This window comes from Antechinus flavipes, chromosome 5 (assembly GCF_016432865.1).
Source record: "Antechinus flavipes isolate AdamAnt ecotype Samford, QLD, Australia chromosome 5, AdamAnt_v2, whole genome shotgun sequence".
In the NCBI taxonomy this organism is placed as follows: Eukaryota; Metazoa; Chordata; class Mammalia; order Dasyuromorphia; family Dasyuridae; genus Antechinus; species Antechinus flavipes.
In genome coordinates this window covers 62858099-62880689 of record NC_067402.1, presented here as the reverse complement: position 1 = coordinate 62880689, position 22591 = coordinate 62858099, and the positions used below count along the sequence as shown (strand labels likewise).

At 33.8% G+C, this 22591-nt stretch overlaps 1 protein-coding gene across 4 annotated transcripts in view; it reads left to right on the top strand.

Annotated features, from left to right (window-relative positions):
* The window catches only part of LOC127564472 (protein adenylyltransferase SelO-like), a 72775-nt gene that overhangs the window by 30406 nt on the left and 19778 nt on the right, over positions 1 to 22591 (top strand). For 2 of the 4 annotated variants that reach the window (XR_007954280.1, XM_052001017.1), the window contains exons 9-16: positions 1113 to 1182; positions 2254 to 2326; positions 8612 to 8695; positions 13889 to 14018; positions 18658 to 18702; positions 18808 to 18889; positions 18996 to 19088; positions 21860 to 21939. Coding sequence is in view for 2 of the 4 variants with exons in the window: in XM_052001017.1 (XP_051856977.1) it covers positions 1113 to 1182; positions 2254 to 2326; positions 8612 to 8695; positions 13889 to 14018; positions 18658 to 18702; positions 18808 to 18889; positions 18996 to 19088; positions 21860 to 21939 (657 nt within the window). In the remaining 2 variants the exon portion in view is untranslated. Of the gene's footprint in view, positions 1 to 1112; positions 1183 to 2253; positions 2327 to 8611; positions 8696 to 13888; positions 14019 to 18657; positions 18703 to 18807; positions 18890 to 18995; positions 19089 to 21000; positions 21061 to 21859; positions 21942 to 22591 lie in introns of those variants that run through there. The other 2 variants (XM_052001018.1, XR_007954281.1) reach the window with 2 other exon arrangements.

Sequence of the window (22591 nt, the reverse complement as noted above, 5' to 3'; positions counted from 1 at the left end):
CCTGGGGTAGCAGCCAAGAGTAGAGACATGTCTCCAAATCTCGCTTTAATATCATGACCTCTCTCTTCGGCTAAAGCCTGATTCCTGTCATTAAGGACTCCAGAAGCTGAATGTAAGAGCAGAGTCAGAGAAACTTGAGGGCTCAAAATTGGTTTCTCTAGGTTCCTCTAGGTTATCTCCCCAGGACAGATCAACAAGCGTACTGGCCTTGGACCCTTGAGAAAGTTGGGTGGGATTCCCAGATTAATAACCATGTTTCTCCTTGGTGGTGGTGGTGAATTCGGCTTTCTGAGTGTTTCCACCATTTCTGCCCTAGAGCAGAGTTTAAAATCAAAATCCTTGGAAAAGCTAGAAGTTCCAAGATTCAGTTCAGGTGAGAGAGAAAAAGGGCTTTAGGAGTGCACTGAGATGCAAAGGAAGGCTCCTTTGTCTCTAGAGGAGCTGGATGGAGTGAGTCTGATTCCCTTCCAGCAAATCTAATCAGCATTTTAAGGTTTCCAGGTTGGAGATTTTTCTCAAGCTGAATTGGTCTCTGATCAAGGAAGGATTTTTTTCATTTCTGCCAGGAAAAAAAACAAAACAACAACAAAACTTAGTTTTCCCCAATTCTATAACACCTTATCCATCTTTAGATATCTCTAGAGATGGAGAGCAACAAAAAGAGGTCTTTTGTCAGAGAACGCAGGTATTCTCCCTGAGAGAATATTGCTCCAGCCTGGGGCTCCAATGACTTAAACCTGCCTGGGTATTTGTCTCCTATAGAATTAGGAGAGGAAAAAGGTTTATTTTTGTTTTTTTTTTTTACCTTGTCCAGATTTTCAAGGATTTCCCAGTCATCAGGGAACCAAAAATGATGAGGACATTGCCACTATAGAAGTCAGTCTCTTAGCAAACTGGTTTCTATCCAACAATAAACTTTCATTTTGCCAATAATATTTCAGGATAAGTGAATTCTTTCACTTTGAACCTGTGGGACCACCGAAAGGGATTTTAACAACTTTCTTATTGCCAATAACTTCATCACTACTGGGAATCAAGGGGATATAAACCTCATCAATTTAGTATTTTGCTATCCAAAGCAGTTGCTTGAATAGTTATTTTTTTGTTTCTAGGCAATTATTAAACTTTGTCATACGGGAACATTTTCCATCAGTAGATGTGAAGGATCCTAACAGATACTTGGTAAGCTTTCAAAATAGGGAAATATTTTCTCTTTGTTGCCTAGAAATTTGCACCTGAGAGTTTACATACTGAATAAACAAAAGATATTATGTAGCTCTGTGATATTTATAATGAATAGATTCTTTAGTATGTATTTCTTTTATTCTATTATTCTATTCTTTAGTATGAGATCTGTAGATGAACAAGTTGCCTTGGTCTTAAAAGTATCCAAAAATGGAAGGAAAACCCATAGTCTTATACTACAGTTAAATAATTATTAGTGGATTTTGGATGTTTGGAATATTGGGCTTTTCTTCCCTTCTGTCAAAGTTGATGATAAGATTGGGGCTTTTTAATCATATATAAATCATACTGTTGATGTATTTTTTCCTGAAAAATATCCTGATATATATATCCCTTTCTCTGTTCATAGAAAAAATATATTTCGTTTTCTCAAAAAAATTTCATTGTGATAAAAATCAGTTGAGTTGTTGTGTATATTTTTTAAGGGATAACAGGAAGCAGAAGAATTGTACTTTCAGGATTGGAAAAGAAGAATTTTAAATTGTTATTTGATTTTTCTGCTAATTAGAAATGTAATCTTGGGTAAGGTACTTAATCTTTAATGGATTCACTTTCCTCATTTGTAAAATGAACAGGGTTGATCTAGATTATAAGATTGATATGCTATAATAGACCTGGAAGTGAATGTTTCATTTTGATCATGAATGGAGAATCTTAGATTTTTGAAAGATGTCATAATCTACTTGCCAGAAAGATGACAACCTATACCATAACATTACTTTAGCTGCAAAGATTTTATAATTTCCCTCTTAAATCAAACCACAGTTTTATAAACTCTCATTCATAGGAAACTTTCTTTTGCTTGAGTTAAAAGGCATAAAGAACATGTGGTTATCGTAATTCTTTTACTTTGTTTTATTTTTCTATTTATTTTTTCTGGTTGAATAATTTCAGTTCCAATTCTTTAAGTATTTCCACAGAATTTTTTCCATTCACTAAATTTCTCATTATTAGAATCCATTATAGTACTTATAGAACAGACAAAATGATGTTTGTATTTGATTTCAGGATTTTTTCTCTAATGTGGTATCTGGGACAGCATATCTTATTGCCTCCTGGATGTCTGTGGGTTTTGCTCATGGTAAGCTATCTAGTTATGCATTTTTCAAATACTAAAAGAGAATCCATTTGTTAGAGAAATTCACTTCATTGTCATTTATTTTTGTTTTATCTTTCTGTTAATATGTTTCTTGAGGCTTTTAATGTACTAATCTTTGCTGTTTTTTATCTTTATAGATTTTTCTCTCATTAAAATATTTTGAACTGAACATTATATATAGAAGGGAAAAGCAGTACATGGTATATTTTTAAATGTGTAGCTTCATTTTAAAATGTAGGAATTCAAAAGCCAAAATTTTCGAAATGAGCAAGAAAATAAGTTCTTTCTTATTTATGAATTTCACAATCTCTTTCCCAAGACTGTAAATCATATAAGAACTAACTATACTGGTAGTAATATTGATTATATTACATTTCAGGATGACAGAACAATGTTCTGTGAGGATATGCTCTCATTTGGCTATTATATGTGGAAGTGTCTTTTGTCAGTGGCAAAAAATTTAAAGAGTATTCCTTCATGAACCAATTACTTATATAGAATTTTTTTTCTTTGCTGTGGCAATTGAAGTTAAGTGACTTGCCCAGAGTCACACAGCTAGGTAGTGTTAAGTGTCTGAGGTCAGATTTGAACTCAGCCTCCAGACTTCAGGGCTGGTTCTCTATGCATTGTACCACCTACTTGCCCCATTTATATAGAATTTTGAAGTTGGAAAATGATATTAGAGATCTAGTCCATCTCCCCTCTTTTATAAATAATACAACTTAGACTCAGAGAACTTGCTCCAAGGCTTCAAACTTTAAGTTGTGTATCAAAGCAAAAACTAGAATCCAACTTTTGTGACATTCTTAACATTCTCCTTTGTCATGCTTTTGTGTTCCATAGCCACAGGGCATATGTACCCTATGTGAACCTACTATTTTGGTAGTATGTGTTCTTGGTCACAGGAGAAGAGAGAATGACTGCTTTAAATTTATACAGTTTTATACATATATATGTATATATTTTGTATAATATATATAGATATAATTTGTATTTCAAATTTATAACTGTGGTGGAAAACATTATGACTTTTTTATAGTAACATCATAAAAGACAATTAGTTATCATGTGAAGTTTCTCTGACTGATTCTCTGAATTAGTCAATCAGTAAGCATTAAGAACCTACTGTACACTGTCACTAGAGATACAAAGATGAAAATGGGATAGTTTCTTGACCTTCAAGGAAATTACATTCTTCAAGTTTAGATATAGTGTATGCAAAATGAATATATAAAATAATTTGTGGTGGAAACAGTCACAACTGGTAAAGGCCTAATATAGGAAGTGACACTTTACTTGAGCTTTAAAGGAAATGAGGGATTCTAAGAGTCAGAAGGGAGAAGTTTGAATATTCCAGGCCTGTGAATGGTTTGGGAATGGGAGATGGGAGTGTCATGAACAAGGACCCCAGAGTCTGTGAAAGAAAGAAATATATAATAAAGTTAAAAGGTAGGTTGGAGTCTGCTTATGAAGAGTAATCCTTGAGGGAAGAGGGAAGCAGTAGCATTAAATGATAAGGGGAGTGACATGATGAGGTTTTCTTGCTAGTGTTGCCAATCAGGAGTAATTCATGGTAAAAGCTTCTTTAGAATAAGAAGATAGCTGGTAATATCTTTCTGACCTAATCCCATTGTCACTTTCTCTATGAGAGGCACTGAAAATTTCCTTTCTGTAGCTAACCTCCCTAGAAATTTTCTCCCTAGAAAGTTGCTTTATTGATACCAGTGCTCTTAAAAGAAAATATTAGATGTTACTCTAAAAATACTTTTAAAATCTTAGGATAATCACTTGTCATTTCAAATGCTTTTGAGTCCCTTACATGATCTTTGTGGGAACATAAACTAATTTCATTTTATTTTTAAAAAATGTATTTATTCACTATTTCCCCCAAATTACATTCTTAACATTTTTTTTTACATTTGTTTTTAAGATTTTTGAGTTCCAGGTTCTCTCCCTTATTCCCACCCACAATTAAGAAACCACATTTGAAAGTATGCAAAACATTTCCATAAAAGTCAAGTTGTTAAAGAATACATAGATTTCCCACTTTATTGAAAATAAAAACCCTCAAGAAAAGTTAAGTTAAAAAATAGATTATTTAAATCCTTTAAATAAAAAGAGATTTTTATTAAAAAAATAAAGAAATAGAGAATGCTTCAGTCTGTATTCAGATTCAATCAGTTCCTTCTCTAGATATATAGGATTTTTCATCCTAAGTCCTTCATGGTAGTTGTAGATGATTGTACTACTGAGAATAATACAGTCATTTACAGCTGGTCATCCCAGAACAATATACTTTGTATATAGTATATTTCATTTTGTCCGTGGAGGACTTCCCAGGTTTATTTTTTCCTGAGAGCATCTTGCTCATCATTTCTCAGAGAACAATAATATTTGAAGCAAGAGAAACTTGCTTTGAAAACTTTTTTCCAATTACTATTGCTAATTGTATTCACACTATTTATTCTCTCTCTCCTTTAAAAGTGACCACTTTCTCCTCCAGTATGCCCATCTATAATCTATCTCCTTCCTTCTCATATACCATTCCCCTCCTATTTTCCTGTAGAGTAAAATATATTTCTATACCCCAATTAAATATGTATTTACTTCCTATTTGAGTAAATTCTGATGAGAGTAAGATTCATTCATTTACCCTTCTCGTCCTCTTTTCCCCTCCATTGTAAAAGCTTTTTCTTCCCTCTTTTTTTATGGCAAATAATTTGCACCATTCTACTTCTTCCTTTCCTTTTCTCCAAGTACATTCTTCTTCTACCCCTTAATTTCATAATTTTTTATTTTTATTTTTTATTTATTTATTTATTTTTTTTTGCTGAGGCAATTGAGGTTAAATGACTGCTCCAGGGTCACACAGTTAGGAAGTGTTAGGTGTCTGAGATCAGATTTGAATTCAGATTCTCCTGACTTCAAGGCTGGTGCTTTATCCACTGCACCACCTAGCTGCCCCAATTTCATCATTTTAAAAAAAAAAAAGATATTATCCTTTCATATTCAACTCACACCTGTGCCCTCTTTCTATATACTTCTAACTGCCTTAATAACAAGAATATTTAATGAGTTACAAGTATCATTCTCCCATGTAGGAATGTAACCAGATAAACCTTATTAAAATCCTTATGATTTCACTTTCCTGATTACCTCCTTATGCTTTTCCAGAATCCTGAATTTGAAAATCAGATTTTCCATTCAGCTCTGTTTCCTCTGTTTTATTTAATGACCACCTTTTCCTGTGAAATATTATACTCAGTTTTACTGGGTAGGTGATTCTTGGTTGTAATCCTAGCTCCAGAATATCATATTCAAAGCCCTCCAGTTCTCTAATGTAGAAGGTGCTAAATCTTATGTTATCCTGACTGTAGTTCCACTATTCTTGAATTGTTTCTTTCTGGATGCTTGCAATATTTTCTCCTTGACCTGTTCTGGAATATGGCTATAATATTCCTGGGAGTTTTTATTTTGGAATCTCTTTCATGAGGTGATTGGTGGATTTTTTTTCAATTTCTATTTTACCCTTTGGGTCTAGAATATCAGGTCAGTTTTCCTTGATGATTTCTTGAAAAATGATGTCCAGGTTCTTCTTCTTTTTTTTTTTTTTTTTGATCATGCCTTTCAAGTAGGCCAAGAATTTAAATTTTTTTTCTCCTGGATCTATTTTCCAAGTCGGTTGTTTTTTCCCATGAGATATTTCATATTTCCCCCTCATTTTTCTTTTTCTTTTTTTTTGATTTTGCTTTATTGTGTCTTGATTTCCCATAAGGTTGTTAGCTTCCATTTGCTCAATTCTATTTTATAAGGAATTATTTTTTCAGTGAGCTTTTGTGCTTCCTTTTCCAATTGGCTAATTTTGTTTTTTCCTCATTAACTTCTTCTCACTAGCTTTGTGTATTTTTGCACCTCCCTCAATTCTTTTCCTAATTTTTTCTCTGTCTTATTTGATTTTCAAGGTTCTTCCATGGCCTGAACCTAATTCTGATTTTTCTTGCAGGCTTTGGATGTAGGGAATTTGACTTTGTTATCATTTTTTGAGTGTGTGTTTTGATCTTCCTTGTACCATAATAACATAATAAATGATCACAAACTATGTGGGTGTGGGTGTTTTCTGCTCATTTTCCTAGCATATAACTCTTTGTTAAAATAGAGCTCTGTTTCCAGGGTAGAAGGTGTACTGTCCAAACCTTCAAAGGGTTTTATGCAGGTGTTTTCAGAGATCCCTGTAGGAATCTGACCACAAACATTCTTTTTCTGCCTTGGAGCTGTTAGATGTGTTCGTACCCCTCTGTAGCTATAACATCTAGTGTGCTGGCTGGGGTTGTGCTGAAACTGCACACCATCTTGTTGCCACAGACCCTCTCCATTGACCTTCTGAATTCTCCCTGGTATCCCCAGGCTGAGAGGTCCATAAACCTCCAGCACTGCTGCAGATTTCACAGTCCCATCTCACTGAAGCTAGGGTCTGAGCTAAAGCTAGAGCTGGGGCTAGACCTGGGCTTGCACTGGGATTATGCTTTGGGTTCCACTCTGGTTTCATAGACCTTTCCTGCTGACCTTCCAGCTCCTCTTTGGAGTCTCTGAAATGAGAGGTCTGAAATGAAAATAAGCCACCAGTACTGCTGCTGTATTCAGAGGTTGGCCCAGGCATGGGCCGGGTCCTGGGCTGCATACTGTATGCCCTCTGATGTCACAGAACTTTCCTGCTGAGTTCTAAATTGCCTTCGAAAATGGCTGGAAAATGACTTACTCCATTTTTCTGGATGTTCTGATGCTCTAAAATTTATTTAGAGTCATGATGTAAAGGAACTTGGAGAAGTTTTGGGGAGAGGCTAGGCAAGTTCCTGCCTTTACTCTAGCACCTTGGCTCTGCTCCCCCATAAACTAATTTTAGCACTACAGTAATGGAAAAAACTGAGTCAAGAAAGCATCTCAGGATAATTGAAGACTATTGATGTGGCAGATCCCATCAAATAATTGCTTTGGGGTTTATTATTTCAGTCTTTCATCTATTTTAAGTACAAATATACAACCAAGGGGTTTTTGTGTATGTGTATCATTTTGGATATGATGATTTAGTGAGAATGTTTTGGACTGAGAGGAGTGCTAGGTTCTAGTCCCTCTTCTCTGATCACAGGAAAATCCTTTAGTGTCCTTAGGCTTTAGTTTTCTCATCTGCAAAATGAAGAAATAAAGCTGATAATCTCTGAGGTGGTTTGGAGTTTTAAAATTTGATTACATCATTTGGGATGTGCATTTTATTTTATTTAGTAGTTATAGAAAGTGTTTTAGTGCTATTGCTTCAGTATTGTCATTTCTTTTCTTCTATATATTGAAAGATTTTCATTTGATCCTCATAAGACTTTTTTTTCCCAATTACCTTCCTTTTCTCTATTTTATTAGAAATTAAATGGTATTCCTGTTTAACCAAGAGGTAATTCAGTTCTATTATGTAGACATCTATTAAGTGCTGACTATATGTAAGCACATTGGTGGGGCTTCAGGAGACAAAGGAATAGGTGTGATGCCTCAAGGGGCCCGCGTGGATACTAAAGAGAACATTTAATTGGGTCTCTGTTTTCTTTGGGGTAGATCTTGTCATTCTTGGGGGGATTGAAAATAGATTTAGCCTTAATTTTAAAACTTTTCCCCTTTAACTATCTAAAATTAACTATGATACTTGGCCAGCAATAATTTTTTTATTAAAGCTTTTTATTTTTCAAAATATATGCATCGATAATTCTGTAACATTAGCCCTTGCAAAACCTTGTATTCCAGTTTTTCCTCTCCTTCTCCCACCCTTCTCCCCTAGATGGCAAGTAGTCCAATATATGTTAAACATTATAGGGATATATTTTAAATCCAGTATATTTATACAATTTTCTTGCTGTGCAAGAAAAATCAAACAAGAAAAGAAAATGATGAAGAAAATAAAATGAAAGCAAACAACGGAACGAGTGAAGATGCTATGTTGTGAACCATACTTAGTTCCCATAGTCCTCTCTCTGGGTGTAGATAACTCTTTTGAGCAGAATACCATTGAAATTGATCTGAATCATCTCATTGTTAGAGTCACATGCATCAGAATTGATCATCATATAATATTCCAGCAATAAAATTTTGCATGTAAATATTTTATTCAATTTCCGTAATTAATAATTTTTCACAAACATCTTTCCTCTGTAATTTAATATGTCTATATCTATATAAATTATGTAATTTAAAATATATAATTATTTTTAATTTCTCTCCCTATTTTAGGTGTTTGCAATACTGACAACTTCAGTTTGTTATCTATTACAATAGATTATGGTCCTTTTGGTTTTATGGAGGCCTACGATCCAAGTATGTTTTCTGTCTTTCATTTCAAAATAAAGTTATCATCTTAAGTTGATGATTAAGTAAGAGATGAGATCTAGTAGAGATAGCAGTGATAGAGTATGATAGTGACATAATATAAAAACATTGGCTTTGGAGTAAAGGACATGGGTGACCTTGGACAAGTCACTTAATCTTATTGTTTTATGTATTATAAAATTAAGATGACTAAATTTCTGTAGGGCTAAGTTTTCTTAAATACAAAATGAGTGGTTTGGAATTGATAGCTTCTGAATCTCCTTGTAGTTCAAGATCTGTGATCTTGTGATCATCCCAGTTAAATTAAAATACATCACATTGCTTTATATGAGAAATCATGAGAACGACCAAAATTGTTTTTGATTTGCACTGACAGTAGCACTCTACTTGATTATTTTCTTTGCATTTGTCTGACTGTCAGCGTTTTGGAGTATTCTCTCTTTCTTTTTTTTTTTTCCTGAGGCAATTGGGGTTAAGTGACTTGCCCAGGGTCACACAGCTAGAAAGTGTTAAGTGTCTGAGTCCAGATTTGAACTCGGGTCAGGAGCTCCTGACTTCAGGACTGGTGCTCTATCCACTGCACCACTTAACTGCCCCTAGAATATTCTTACTTATTGTTATTGATAGTTTGAGATTCTCCATTTGAAAACCATTCCTTGGGGAATAAAACTTCATCAATTTGTGTTAAGTAAGGGTGTACTTTCATATAATAATATAAAGACTTCTCCCCTTCATGTCCTTTTCTAGAACATGATTGAGAAGCCACTGTATATTTCTGTTTACTCTTCTTTCTGTTTATTCTCATGATTATTTCTATATATTGTTTTACTTGAGTCTGTCTTTATTTTGAAGAAAGTTTGTTTGTATTCATTTGAATAAAAGGAATCAGAAGTAATTTCTCAGAAGTTTTAGCAAAATTCTGGTATATAACTAGTAAAAACCCACGTTTCTAAAGTCTACATGTAGATTGAATTGCATGCTTGGGATTATTCTATTTAACTGAGTCATCCAGCTATGGATGATAATCCCCAGTTATTGTCATGCATCTCGTGGCTGGTAACTAAAATATTAATTGATAATGATTCTATGAGGTGAAAAAAGGCAATGTCTTCAAAATAGAAAAGATCTTTCTACAGTTAGAAAAAGCTATACCTTAAACTAGAAAAGACAAAAAAGGGGGGGGAAACAAAGTGGCATTTAAATGGTTTTCCAGAAAGGCTATTGCATAGCAAACTATTGGTTTAACAGATGGCACAATAGCAGACCCACAAATTAGGTAACATTTATGCACTAAACTCTAAAGCAAAATCATTTATAAGTTTCCATATGGCAGCTTTTACCATATTTGCAACATAGTCAAAACTATTGACAGTAAAAAGAAAGTAGGACATCAAAACTGTTAGCCATCAAACTTTCATATAATGCATAATTTATTTATATTGATATACTCTTTAAGATAAAATAAGCACTTTAGCGCCTAAGGGAAAAGTATTTTTGTATAAAGGAAAATATCATTTGTCAAAGGATGAAAAATACTGTAGCTATTACAAAAGAATATTTTGATACTTAAAAAAAGTAGGAAAAGAATTTTATTTTAATAAAAAATGTTAATATCTGGATATGAAGAAGCACAGCTTTTAAATAGATTTTGGGTAGTTTTGGGTGGAAAACTAATTGGAGCAAATATAAATACCCCAATTACTTTTTGAGTAATGTAGAATGATGTTTTGGTTGTGTACTGTTTGTTGTTTTAAAGAGGCAGAGAAAGAACTTTTAATTTTAGAAACTATGAGAAATATGAGGCTAATAAAGATTTTCAACAACACTCAAAGAGCTAGAGGGCCATGTTGAGGATTTCAACTGCAAAAGATTAGAGTAATTTGACTTATTTGCATATATTTATTTTGTAACTAAAGAGGGTAAAACCATAACAAGGGGAAGAAAGAAAAAATAATATAAAAACTTAAGAGTTACTGAAAAGTAACTGAAAGTAAGGAATCATTCATTTAACCCATTGAAAGTATAGGAAATATGCATATGATTGAAAGAACCAGATGTAGGAACCTGATATAGAAACTTAAGGAGAACTGAATACACTTTCATACATAATGCCATTGTTTATTTAAATCAATATTAAGCAGCAATCAGATTGCTAAGGGGATATTTTATAAACCCAGCTGGAATAATAGCAGAATTTATTTTGAAGGTTTAGAATCTCAAGGGAAATATAACAGAAGAAATTGAAAACAATATAGTCTACTATTTAATAAGCCTAAGCACAAAACTTATTAAAAGATCTCTTTTTTGATGAAGAGATACTGAGAACACTGAAAAGTAGTTTGGCAGAAATTCGGTACAGGGCATTATTTTACACTGCATTCTATAATTAGTTCAAAATGGATTTGAATCCTAAATATAGATGGTAATCATATGGAAACAAAATTAAAAACCAATGAAAGGAAGTACCTTTTACATCTAGAGCTAACGTTATAATCCTATATATTAATAATATTTGTATATAAATAATATTTATATATTTATCTTCTCTACAAACACAGAAGTATATACTTTGTTACTATAAGTCACATGTGAATGTATATAATACTAATATGTAACAATTTTATATTATATAATCACATATTGTTATATAGCGCTCTCCTTGCTTCTCCATCTCGAGCCCTTGACAAACCAGTCATCCTTTTTTCTTCATTCCTTTGTCCCATTATCCTGTCACTGATATTGCTCTGCAAAACCCTAATCTTGGTTTAGTCCCTCCATCTCTGCCTTAGCATCTCTTACATGCGGCTAAAAAATGTTGCAGAAAAATCATGAAACAGTGCTGATGGGGTCCACTTCAAATTTATCTCTCTGAAGCATAGCAATCCTTTTACACTTCTCTAATTAATTCACTATCCAGCAGCTTTCCTAGGCCTTTTCACCCTCCTCAAAATTCCCAAACCCCACCTTCCCACCTCTCTGAGAGTCTTATTTGCTTCACATGTCACTCAAAAAGATTGAAGCCATTTGCTGAGACCTCCTTTTACCCTCCTCATCTCACATCACACATATGCATTCACCCATATCTTAAACTTAACCCCTGCATTATTCCTTGTGTACAACACTCTGTCTCCTTACTTTGGGTATTCTTACTTCTTTCAGGTCTAAATTAATTTGATATCTACCTTCTGTAAGAAGTCTTTCCCAACCTTCCACATCCTTCATTCCAATGTCTTCCTGTTGAGATTGTTTCCAATTTGTTCTTATATCTTTGTACGGAGTTGATTGTATATCTTTCCCATTAGATTGTGATATTGAAGAAAGTGACTTTTTGTCTTTGTCTAGTACATAGCAGAGTGGTACGTAGTTAATACTTAATACAGGTTTGTTGAGTTGGTGATTTGATAACAAAAAAATTTCAAGTATATCTAATTAAGAGCTTTTGCATAGACAAAATCAATGAAATAGAATAAGAAGAGAAACTATAGAGTGGGATAAAACATATTAAATATTGATAAAAGTCTAATATCTCATATTTGGTGAATTGGTACAAATATATAACACTGAGAGTCATTTCTCAGTAGAGAAGTGGTCAAAGAATATATTGACTAATGGATTTCAAAAGAAGAGTTTGTTTTATAAACAATCACATGAAAATATTCTCCACCTAATAATGGTAGGAGAAATGCAAATTAAAACAGCTTAGAGATTTGTGCTATGTAAATTTGCAAAGATGACAAAAACAAAACAAAAACAATCAGTGTTGGCAAGACTGGGAAAAGACAGGCCCAATGATACATTGTTGAAAGAGGTAGGATATGAGACAGTCATTCTATATATATCAGTTTTTAATCATGCAAGAAAGGTGACTAAACTGTCCATATCCTTTGATTGAACCATCCCACTACTAGACATATAACCAAAGGAAGTCAAAGACAGAAATAAAATTTGAATATATTTTAAAACATCAATAGAAGCATTCTCTTTGGTAGTAAAGAACTAAAAACAAAGTGTGCACCCATTGATTGGTGAATGTCTGAAATGAATAATATATGAATGTAATGGGATACTGTTATACAGAAGAAAATTACAACTGAGGAATTCAGAGAAGCATTTGTATAAAACATGCTTTTGAATGAATTGATGCAGAGAGATATAAACAAAACCGGAATATATATGTATATAGTAATTCCAGTGATTTCAGTGAAATGGTCGTTAAAAAGAACAAAAATTCGTAATAGTATGAAACTATTCTCAGAGCACTCATAATAAAATATTTCTCTCTTCTCACAGCTGAGAGACAGGGGATTGCTAAAGTAGAATGTTGTAAATGTTGCCATTTTCAATTACTCCAAAGGAAGGGTTCAGTCTGGATCATTTTCCTCCAGAAATCACTGGCTTTTAAATAAAACAAAATTTTAAAAAATGTTTAAAAAACACAAAAGATATGCTGAAAGAATAAGAGAAAAGCTATAGAACAATGGAAAGATTTTAATATGTACAGAATTACACAGAACAGTAAGGCATGGAGAGGATTTGACTTTTTTTGGGGGGGAGGGGCAAGGCAGTTGGGGTTAAGTGACTTGCCCACAGTCTCACTACTAGGAAGTACTAAGAGTCTGAGATCAGATTTGAACTCAAGTTCTTCTGACTCTAGGGCTAGTGCTCTTTTCACTCTAATACCTAGGTGCCCAGGATTTGGCTTTTATTTAATTTTATTTTTATTTAATTTATTTACTTATTTATTTTTTGCTGAGGCAATTGGGGTTAAGTGACTTGCCCAGGGTCACACAGTCAGGAAATGTTAAGTGTCTGAGATCAGATCTGGACTCATGTCCTCTTGACTTCAAAGCTGGTGCTCTATCTACTGTGCCACCTAGTTGCCCTGGTTTGGCTTTTATTAATATAGGAAATACTCAGACTAGTGTAAAAAAATTCAAATAGTGGTCTTTAGCATCTGCTTTTATTTAGTATCTAATGCAGGAAAATAGCAGTTGTGATGATCTGAAAATTTGTAAGCAAAATGTTTTCCTTTGTGAGATAAACATTAGCATTTAAGTTATTGTAGTTCTTATATTTTTACTGTCTGAATTAAATATTATGAGAAGGATTTTTATTAATGTATTATATAGCAAATATTTATTGTATTGACCTATATGCAGAATTGTGTTTTGTTTGAAACAGATTTTGTACCCAATGCATCTGATGATAAAGGAAGGTATAAAATAGGAAATCAGGCCAGTGTTGGAATGTTTAATCTGAACAAGCTGTTACAGGTTTTAAATCTTTTACTGGATCCTAGGCAAAAGCAGCTGTAAGTATCTTTAACCACTTCTTCATATTAAAAAATTAGAATTTCTGTAATTAACATGTTTGGAAAAAGGTAAGGTCATAAGATTTCTTTTAATAACTTTTAAAAAGAAAACTGTATTGTGGTAACTTTTATACCATTGCAACAAATCACATATAATGGCAAACAAAAAAAGTTTTAACTTCTATGTTGAAGTTCTGTTTCCATATAGCAGGAATAGAAATCATAAAATATTTTGTTATTTCCTCCAAATATTGTAAAATTTTATATAGTAAAAAGTTATTGGCTCCTTGAATGCATAAGTGAGTGGAGCTAAAACTTACAAAGCAATAGTTTGCCAAGCAAGGAAATAATGTAAATAAGTGGTATATATATCGGAATGTTTAAACTTTTAAAAAAATCTATTCTGTTCATTAAAGCAGGTCTCTTGTGAGATCTTTCTTAACTTGGCTGTAATTAGAATTTGTAAAGTATTGTATATTATAAAATACATAATAATGTAGCTACATTTATTGGAAAATATTCCATAGCTTCCCATTATTTTGGATTGAATCTTTGAGGTTTGGAATAACAATTTCCATGACTTTTTCTTCCCCTCTGGGACTATTTCTTGAAACTTAAATGACAACCTTCTCTTTAAGAGACAAATAGGAAAAAAGAAGTTGAAGAAATGTGGACACAAAGGTTAATTTGTGGGGCAGCGAAATGGAGAAGAAAAAAAATGTTTTCTTTTACCATCTGCTTTATCTTCCAACCTCTTTGGCTCTGTATTAGATGGAAGAAGAATTTAGTGCTCTATAAAAATTTGTCCCTACAAAGTATTACCAGTGTTCACCAGTAGACCCTATAATGGGTTTTATGACTAGAAACCAGTTGTGAATAATATGTTGCTTGGGGCATGTTTTAAGAATGAACTAGCCAATTGAGGCAAGTTTACTTAAGTGTATGTACTCAGATAAAATCTTGAGAATGTGCAAATAATTACATAAGTTACTTGAAAGTAAGAATTGTTTTGTTCTTTGCATTTGTAGCCCTTGAGGGAGGGGAAGGGAATAAGTATTCACTTAGCAATTGTTGTATGCTAGACTCTATGCCAAGTATTTTGGTATCTCATTTGATCTTCACAACAATCTTGTGAGGTATAGGTGTTATTAATATCCTCATTATAATTGAGGCAGAGGATGTGACTTAACTAGGCTAATTAGTATGGATTTGAACTCAACCTTTCCTGATTTCAAGTTCAAGTCCATTGTGCCAGTCACCTGGCTGCATCAGTACCTAGCACAGAGCATGACATATAGCAGGTACTTAAACACTTGTTGATTAACTTACTGTGTAATTTGAAATGGAGTTTATTTTGTGTGAAAATTGGCTTAGATTATATACCCTTGTATATTTAGCATTAATTCCCTAGGGTTAGTTTGGGAAATGATTTGGTTTTGGGGATGTAAATTTTGTTATATTGGGTGAGCTTTTGGCATAGTGGATAGAATTGACCTCCAATTCTATTGGACATAAGTTCAAATTCTATCTATGACATGGTAGCTGTGTGACTTAAGCAAGATCACTTTTTTTTTTTTTTTTTGACTGAACAACAACAAAGCCCTTTATTATTGTTCATTCACATTTAACCTCTTTATGATTCTCTTAGATCCTGTGTTTTATTTCAAAATTCCTTCATAGCCCAAGGAATTCTGGAAGTTTTCTATTTTCATGAAAGACCCACTGCCCCTTCCCTATATCCTGTAATAATATACTTAGTTTTTCTGAGTAAATTATCCTTCACCATAATTAAGCCTATATCCTTTGCCTTCTGGAATATGGTATGTCAAACTTTTGCTCCTTCAAAATGGTGGCTGCTAAATTGTGTGATCCTAACAATGTTACTTCAGGACTTGAATTTTTCTTTTTCTCCTTTTTTTCTTCCTTCTCCTCTTCTTCCTTCCTCCCTCCCCTCCTCCCTTTCTTCCTTCCTCCCCGCCTCCCTTTCTTCCTCCCTCCCTTCCTCCCTTCCTTCCTCCCTTCCTCCTGATGAGGTTTGGTTCTCCTCGATTTCCAGTCAGGAAGCCAAAAATGATGAAGTTCGGCACAGAGCAGGGAGTTGTGGGAACCCCATTCTGGTCGGAGCAGATCCTTTGTAAATGAATTACGAACCCGAAAAATTAAACTGGCAAAAGAACTTTATTATTAGAACTGAGAAGTCAGCTTTTGCTAGGAAGACTGACTTCTTTAGTGGTGGTCTGACAGAGAAGTAAAGATTTAGGAGAGAAATCCTCTAGCAGAGAAAGTTTCTACCAGAGAAATCTTAATAGAGAAGTGAATAAGGTCCTGTTAAGGAAATAGGTGAGAGAGATAAAGAGGGAGTGACACTGAAAAGAGAATGTCTTTTCTGCAGGCAGAGGGTTGCAGCTATGCCAAGGGGAGAGAGAGGTTCTTTGGTATGATTAGGCCCTCTGCTAAGGGATTGAGCTGAAGGAAGCTGTTTTATGGGCAGCTCTTGGTGGGGACAGTTTGAGCTGGAATCACAATAGAGAATCTTGGAATTGAATGAGTGTTCCTGGACTAATCTCCAACTCAGTAGAGTCGGATAGAAATCTCCATCTCCAGCTGGGGCTAAGTAGGAGTAGTCCTGGACTCAACTAGTCCCACCCAGATAACAGAATGAAACCACTTTATCTTGATTCCCTGGGGTGGATCTCTTAGGGGAAAGCTTCTCTGAAGGGAGTTTCCCACACTTTTCCCCTAAAGTCCAGGAGAGAGAGAGGGGCTCCCCTCATCACTTCATTTCTTTCTTCCTCCCTCCCTCTCTCCCTTCCTCTCTCCCTTCTTTCCTTCCTCCCTTTCTCCCTCCCTTCTTTCCTTCCCCCCTCCTTATTCTCTTCTTTCCTTCCTCTCTCCCTTCCCTCTCTCCATCTCTTCCTTCCTTCCTTCCTTCTTTCCTTCCTTCCTTCTTTTTTCCTTCTTTTTTCCTTCCTTCTTTCCTTCCTCCCTTCCTTCCTTCCTTTTTCTTCTTCCCTTTTCTTCATTTCTTCCTTCCTTTCTTCCTTTTTATTCCTTCCTTCTCTCTCTCTTTCTTTTTCTTTCTTTCTTTTCTTCCTTCCTTTTTCTTTTTCTTCCTTCTTCTCTTCCCCCTCCTGTTGTTTCTCCTCTTCCTCTTTTCCTCCTCCTCCATTCTGAGCAAGTTATTTATCTTCTCAGACCCCTACATAACTCTCAAGACTATGAATTGCATACATTGGTTGAGGGAGTTTCCTCTCCTGTGAATTACTTATATGCTAATGAAATCACAGGTCAGTTCCAATCTCTGCCTCTTTGCCACATATACTCTTATTATATAAGCTAATCAAATATAGAAAGGAGTAAATTACAAATGGACTTTTGTCAGAACATGGATAAAAAAATAAATTTGACATTCATGTTTTCTGTTAATGATGTGCTGCATCTTGACTTTACTCTTTGAAGTACTATTTAATGGGAACATGATTTGTATGGTATCAAATGCCTTACAATTCCTTTTCTTGGCAAATATACTGGAATAGTTTGTCATTTTGTTCTCCACCTCATTTTACAGATGAGGAAACTGAGGCAACAGGATTAAATGGCTTGTCCAAGATCACATAGCTAGTAAGTGTCTGAGGCCAGATTTAAACTCAGGAAGATAAGTCTTCCTGAGTCTAGGCCTGGCATTCTGTTTACTGTATGGCCCAGCTGCTCCAATATATACAAGTTAGCTATTATTTCACTATCCAAAATTGATGAAATAAGCTTTTTAAAAATAGTTTTTCAGTCTGTTGCCTTCACAAAGAGATTCATTCAGTCAGTGAACAAGTCTCTTATTTGCCAGCAGTAACCATCCCAAGAACTGAGGGTACAAAGAAAGGCAAAATAGTACTTTCCTTAAGGAGTTCACATCCTAATAAGATAGACATACATGGCATATAAAAAGCTTAATGTGTAGAGGATGTATACATATAGTAGTTGGAAGGTGTAATCAGAAGGAAATCATTAGCATTAAAGGGGGGAGCTTCTTGAAGAAAGATGGATTTTAGTTGCCATGAAAGAATCTGTGAAGTTGAGGTGGGAAGGGGGAACATCCCAAGAATGGGTGACAACCACTAAAGACCCATGGTCAGGATATGGAGCATTTTATTGTTTGCAAGGAGCAGTTTGGAGACCATTGTCATGGAGCATTCAGATAGGTTGAAGGGACATAAATTTAAAAACATTGGAAAGTTTGAAAGGGGCTTTCTTATGAAGGTTTTTAAAAGCCAAACACAATTTTGCATTTGATCTCAGAGCTGTAACTGAGAATGAGATAATTTATTTAATAGGGGGAGATGTAGTATAGTCATCATCAATATTGCTAAATCAAAATAATTTTGGGAATAGTTGCTATGTAATGCTAGCATATCAATAAATTGATTTTCATCAGTTAAATTAAACAGTGTCTGTCTATTACTGTATATGCAATGTATTGTGGTAAGCAGTGACAATACAAAAATGAAAGAGTACACAGTTCTTATCATCAAGCAGTTTATGGTTTATTAAAGAGACACTTTGCTATGTGACACTGCTTTAAATTTGAAATAGTTGGTTTTCTTTAAAGAATAATTATATAATATACTTCATTTTGTTTTCACAGTGCTGATCAGATTCTTGAGAGATATGCTACTCTGTATCACACAAGGTATGTCACTTCTAAGTACAGGTTTTTAATTCTCTTAAATAGTTTGAAGACAAGCTTGAAAAAATGAATAGTTTTTAAAAATATTATTGCCATTTCTACTTTCAGATTTAAAGAACTTTTCAAAGCCAAATTGGGTCTCCTTAGTGAAAAGGAAGGTGATGATTTTTTAGTTGCATTTCTACTACATGTAAGTTCTGTTTTGCTTTGAATTGATAACTTTGAACTATTGCTTGATCTAGAGACAGAAGATAAATTAGGATAGAAATTTATAGGAATGTAATTACTTTTATTAGCTCATGGAAGAGACAAAAGCTGATTTTACAATGACATTTCGGGAGCTCAGTGAAATAACTCAGGACCAGTTGAAGAACCTCAGCATTCCTCAGGTATTAATATGTGACACTTCATTTTTCATAATTCCATTTTAGAAATATTTATTTTCCTTTGATTTTCATGCATTGAATTAGTACCATATTAAGTAGGAGAAAATTCTTGTATTTTTTTGTAAAAGAAAGTTAACCAGACATTTAAAACCTACCAGTTTCTCTTTTCTGAATTATAATTAGTGTCATCTTTCTGCTCAGATACCAGTTCCACCATGATTTGAATTCAGGGATTTAGAGGACAGTTACTAGAAAGACATTAATAAAGAGAAGAAAAAGGGAGAGTTGAGATTAAGTTGATAATGCCATATCAGAATCTAGCTCTTCATTTCTTTAGGAACATCACTCACCTAAGAACCTATACTTCTCTTTATTTTTAACTTTAATTATAAAGTTATAAAAACATAATTATAAAATTATATCTTAGCTTCTTTCTTTCAAATTTCCCAATTCTTCACCCCACAAGTGAATTATTATTCTTGTTCTAATTGGATGTAGTCTATATCTAGAATTTATAAATATACTATGTATTCTGCTCTTGATTCCAATCCATTCCCAGCCTTTTGGAAGTCTCATCATGAATCTAAGTTCTGGGATACTCTCTGTATTAGAAAATTTAAAAATCTTTCTTTCAAGTTCTCACTAGAGAATTCTTTTATTTATTCTCTCTCAAGTATATTTGAATTTCATTGCTTAAGTGCTTAGGTTATCTTAAAGTCCATAGGGCTTTAAACAAAAACTAAGCCACAAACTCCCTCACTGGCCTCTTCTGTCTACTCTGGGTAAAGGTTGGAAATCATACAAGTGGGATCTCATGACCCTACCTATATTCATTCCCAAATACTGGCAGATACAATCTTTTTTCTTGACCTGATTTCTGGATGCTAGAGGTAGTAACAATTTACTTCTTTCCAGTGCCTAACTAGTCCCTAAATCAGGTATCCTCATAGCTGTAAGAGGGGTTAAAGATTGGTTCTACCCTTTATCACTTACTGTTGTTGAAAAAAGGCATGGCATTTCCAAGTCTGGGGAGGAAGGCAAATCCAGTGACAGATTAAGGACAGGTTGCTGGGACCATCAAGAGCACTGGAATATTTATTCAGACTCAGTGAGCTAAGAAATTATATAAAATTTGTATTCTAAGATTTACCTTTAGAGCTACTGTCAGCAGTAGTATTTGTATAAATAAACCTTTGATTGTATATATAAACACTTGATTAGTACTTTAAAAAATAATGCTGATTTTCTTTAAAGCCTTGTTAGGGAATGAATCTGGATCAGAAAACTCTTTGTTACAGAATCATGTCATTTTCAGTTCATTCCTGTTTCCATGAAAGAAGGATAGTTAAAAAGTCTTGTGAATTTTAAATAGTAGAAAAAAATTTATAATATTTTTCTTCCTTATCCCAGCTATATTTTATAATTTAGTAGTTATGTGAAATTTAGTAGTAATGTGAAAGTAATTTGCTTAAACTTGAGGGAGAGAAATTCTATCCATATTTTTTTCTATAGTGCTCTGAAATGTTCAGTTGTCCAGAAAAAGTCTGTGACTAACAGTAGTTCAACTATGTAAAGATTTGATAATGAATAAGAAGTTTGAGTTCACTCTTTATTTTCTATAAATTTTCATTCCTTTGTATGAAAACAATGAAATTGCTGATTAAAATAGATTTGCACAGATTGTCCTTGACACCTCTTCTCTTCCACCTCACCTCTGTCTCTTAGAATTACAAATTTCCTCTAAAATTCCAGGCTTCTGGGTTCAAGTACTCTTTTTTTTTTTTTTTTAACTTCTCCCCATCAATATCGTGTATTTGTATTGTATTTACTTAAAGATATACATGTTGTTTTCCTGGGTAGAATGTAAGCTCCTTGAATACATAAGCTGTTTTATTTTTGTCTTTCTATTTTCTAGTGCTTAGTATCATGGCTGGCATATATACTCAACATTTAGTATATATTTGTTATATGTTTGGTAAGCTGAAATTTTTATGTATTGTGTTTCTTAAATCAGAGCCTGCCACTGAAATTCATTTCCATAGATTTAATCCTAAAATGGAGTGACATATGGCCAAAAAAAAAGATCTTCCTTCCCTTCTGTTTTAATTCATTTAAAAATAACATCCTTTTTAAATTACTTGGACATTCTAATACTTAGCCTTGAACACTAACAATTAAATGTGTGAAGTTCTATGGTAGATACAGAAGATAAAACCAAAAAAAATTGTGCCCCAGCCCCAGCCCTCATTGAATTTAATCCTAATAGGGATAATAAGATGTGTACATAAGAAGCTGTAATACCAACTGGAAAGTAAAAGTGCAGCAAGAAAGCATAAAATGCTAGATGAGGTCACTGGAGGAATAACAAATGACTTTCATCTAAGTAGAATCTGCAAAGAATTTATGGAATTGATAACACTTCAATTGGGAATCATAGAATCAATCAATCAATCAGAAAACATTGATTAATTACCTACTATGTTCCAGACATTGTGCTAAGCGTTAATAATGCAAAAAAAAGACCAAAGCTAAGTCTCTGTCTTCAAAGAGTTTAGGGAAATTGGGTAATGGAAGCTAGTAATTTGGGGAATGGATTAGGACCTAAACTTTGTATATGCTGAGTTTGTGTTAGGGATGGAGGACATCCAGGTGAAAATGTGTTGAAAGCATTCAGTATCATAGGGAGAACATTTTAGCAGTTTGAAGGGAATATGAAATGATATGAAAGCAAAGTAGTAGTATTATAAATGTCTGAAAATATATTTTTCCTTTAGGAATTCTGGGCACTAAAAACTCTTTCAAAGCAAGAACTCTTTACAAACTGGGTGACCATGTATCTTTTGAGACTGAAGAGGTAAGGTAATCCATCTTAGAAAGTTGTTATAACACAACCTTATATTCTTGGGAGTATAGTTTTTTCTATTCCCTTCAGTACTTTTCATTGTGTAAACTGCCATGGTAACCTTTCATTTATCATTTCATTTAGTTGGGAATTGGGAAATAAGTAAAAAAACAAAAAAAAATTTACACAATCAAAACAATTGCCCTAATCCATATGTTAAAACAATACCCATCCTCATAGGCCAGTTCCTAAAACTCAGTTCAGGGGATGATTACTTTTACTTTTGATGAAATTTTCATATATTGATGTTCTGTTTTTCTTTCTGTATTTTCCAAATGTGTAACAAATTAGGGGCAACAAAAGAAGAGGCTGAGGAAATGGAAGTTCTCTTAGTGGTGTGCATGTAGAAATGGCGCTGATCATTTTGATAGCAAGGAGAAGGCAGGAAAATTATGAGAAGCAGACAAGATCAAAAAATTTAGTATAGAGAGAAGTAGTCTACAAACTTCACTTCAGGGCATAGAAATGCATATTTCATGGCAATGACTAAGTCACTAGGAAAAGGCCAAATTACATTTATTAGAATGTGAATCTTAATTCTTTCTCTGTTGTCAAGTTGTAGAATGAAAGTAATCTTGAGTTCTCATCTAAATCAGGGGTTGCA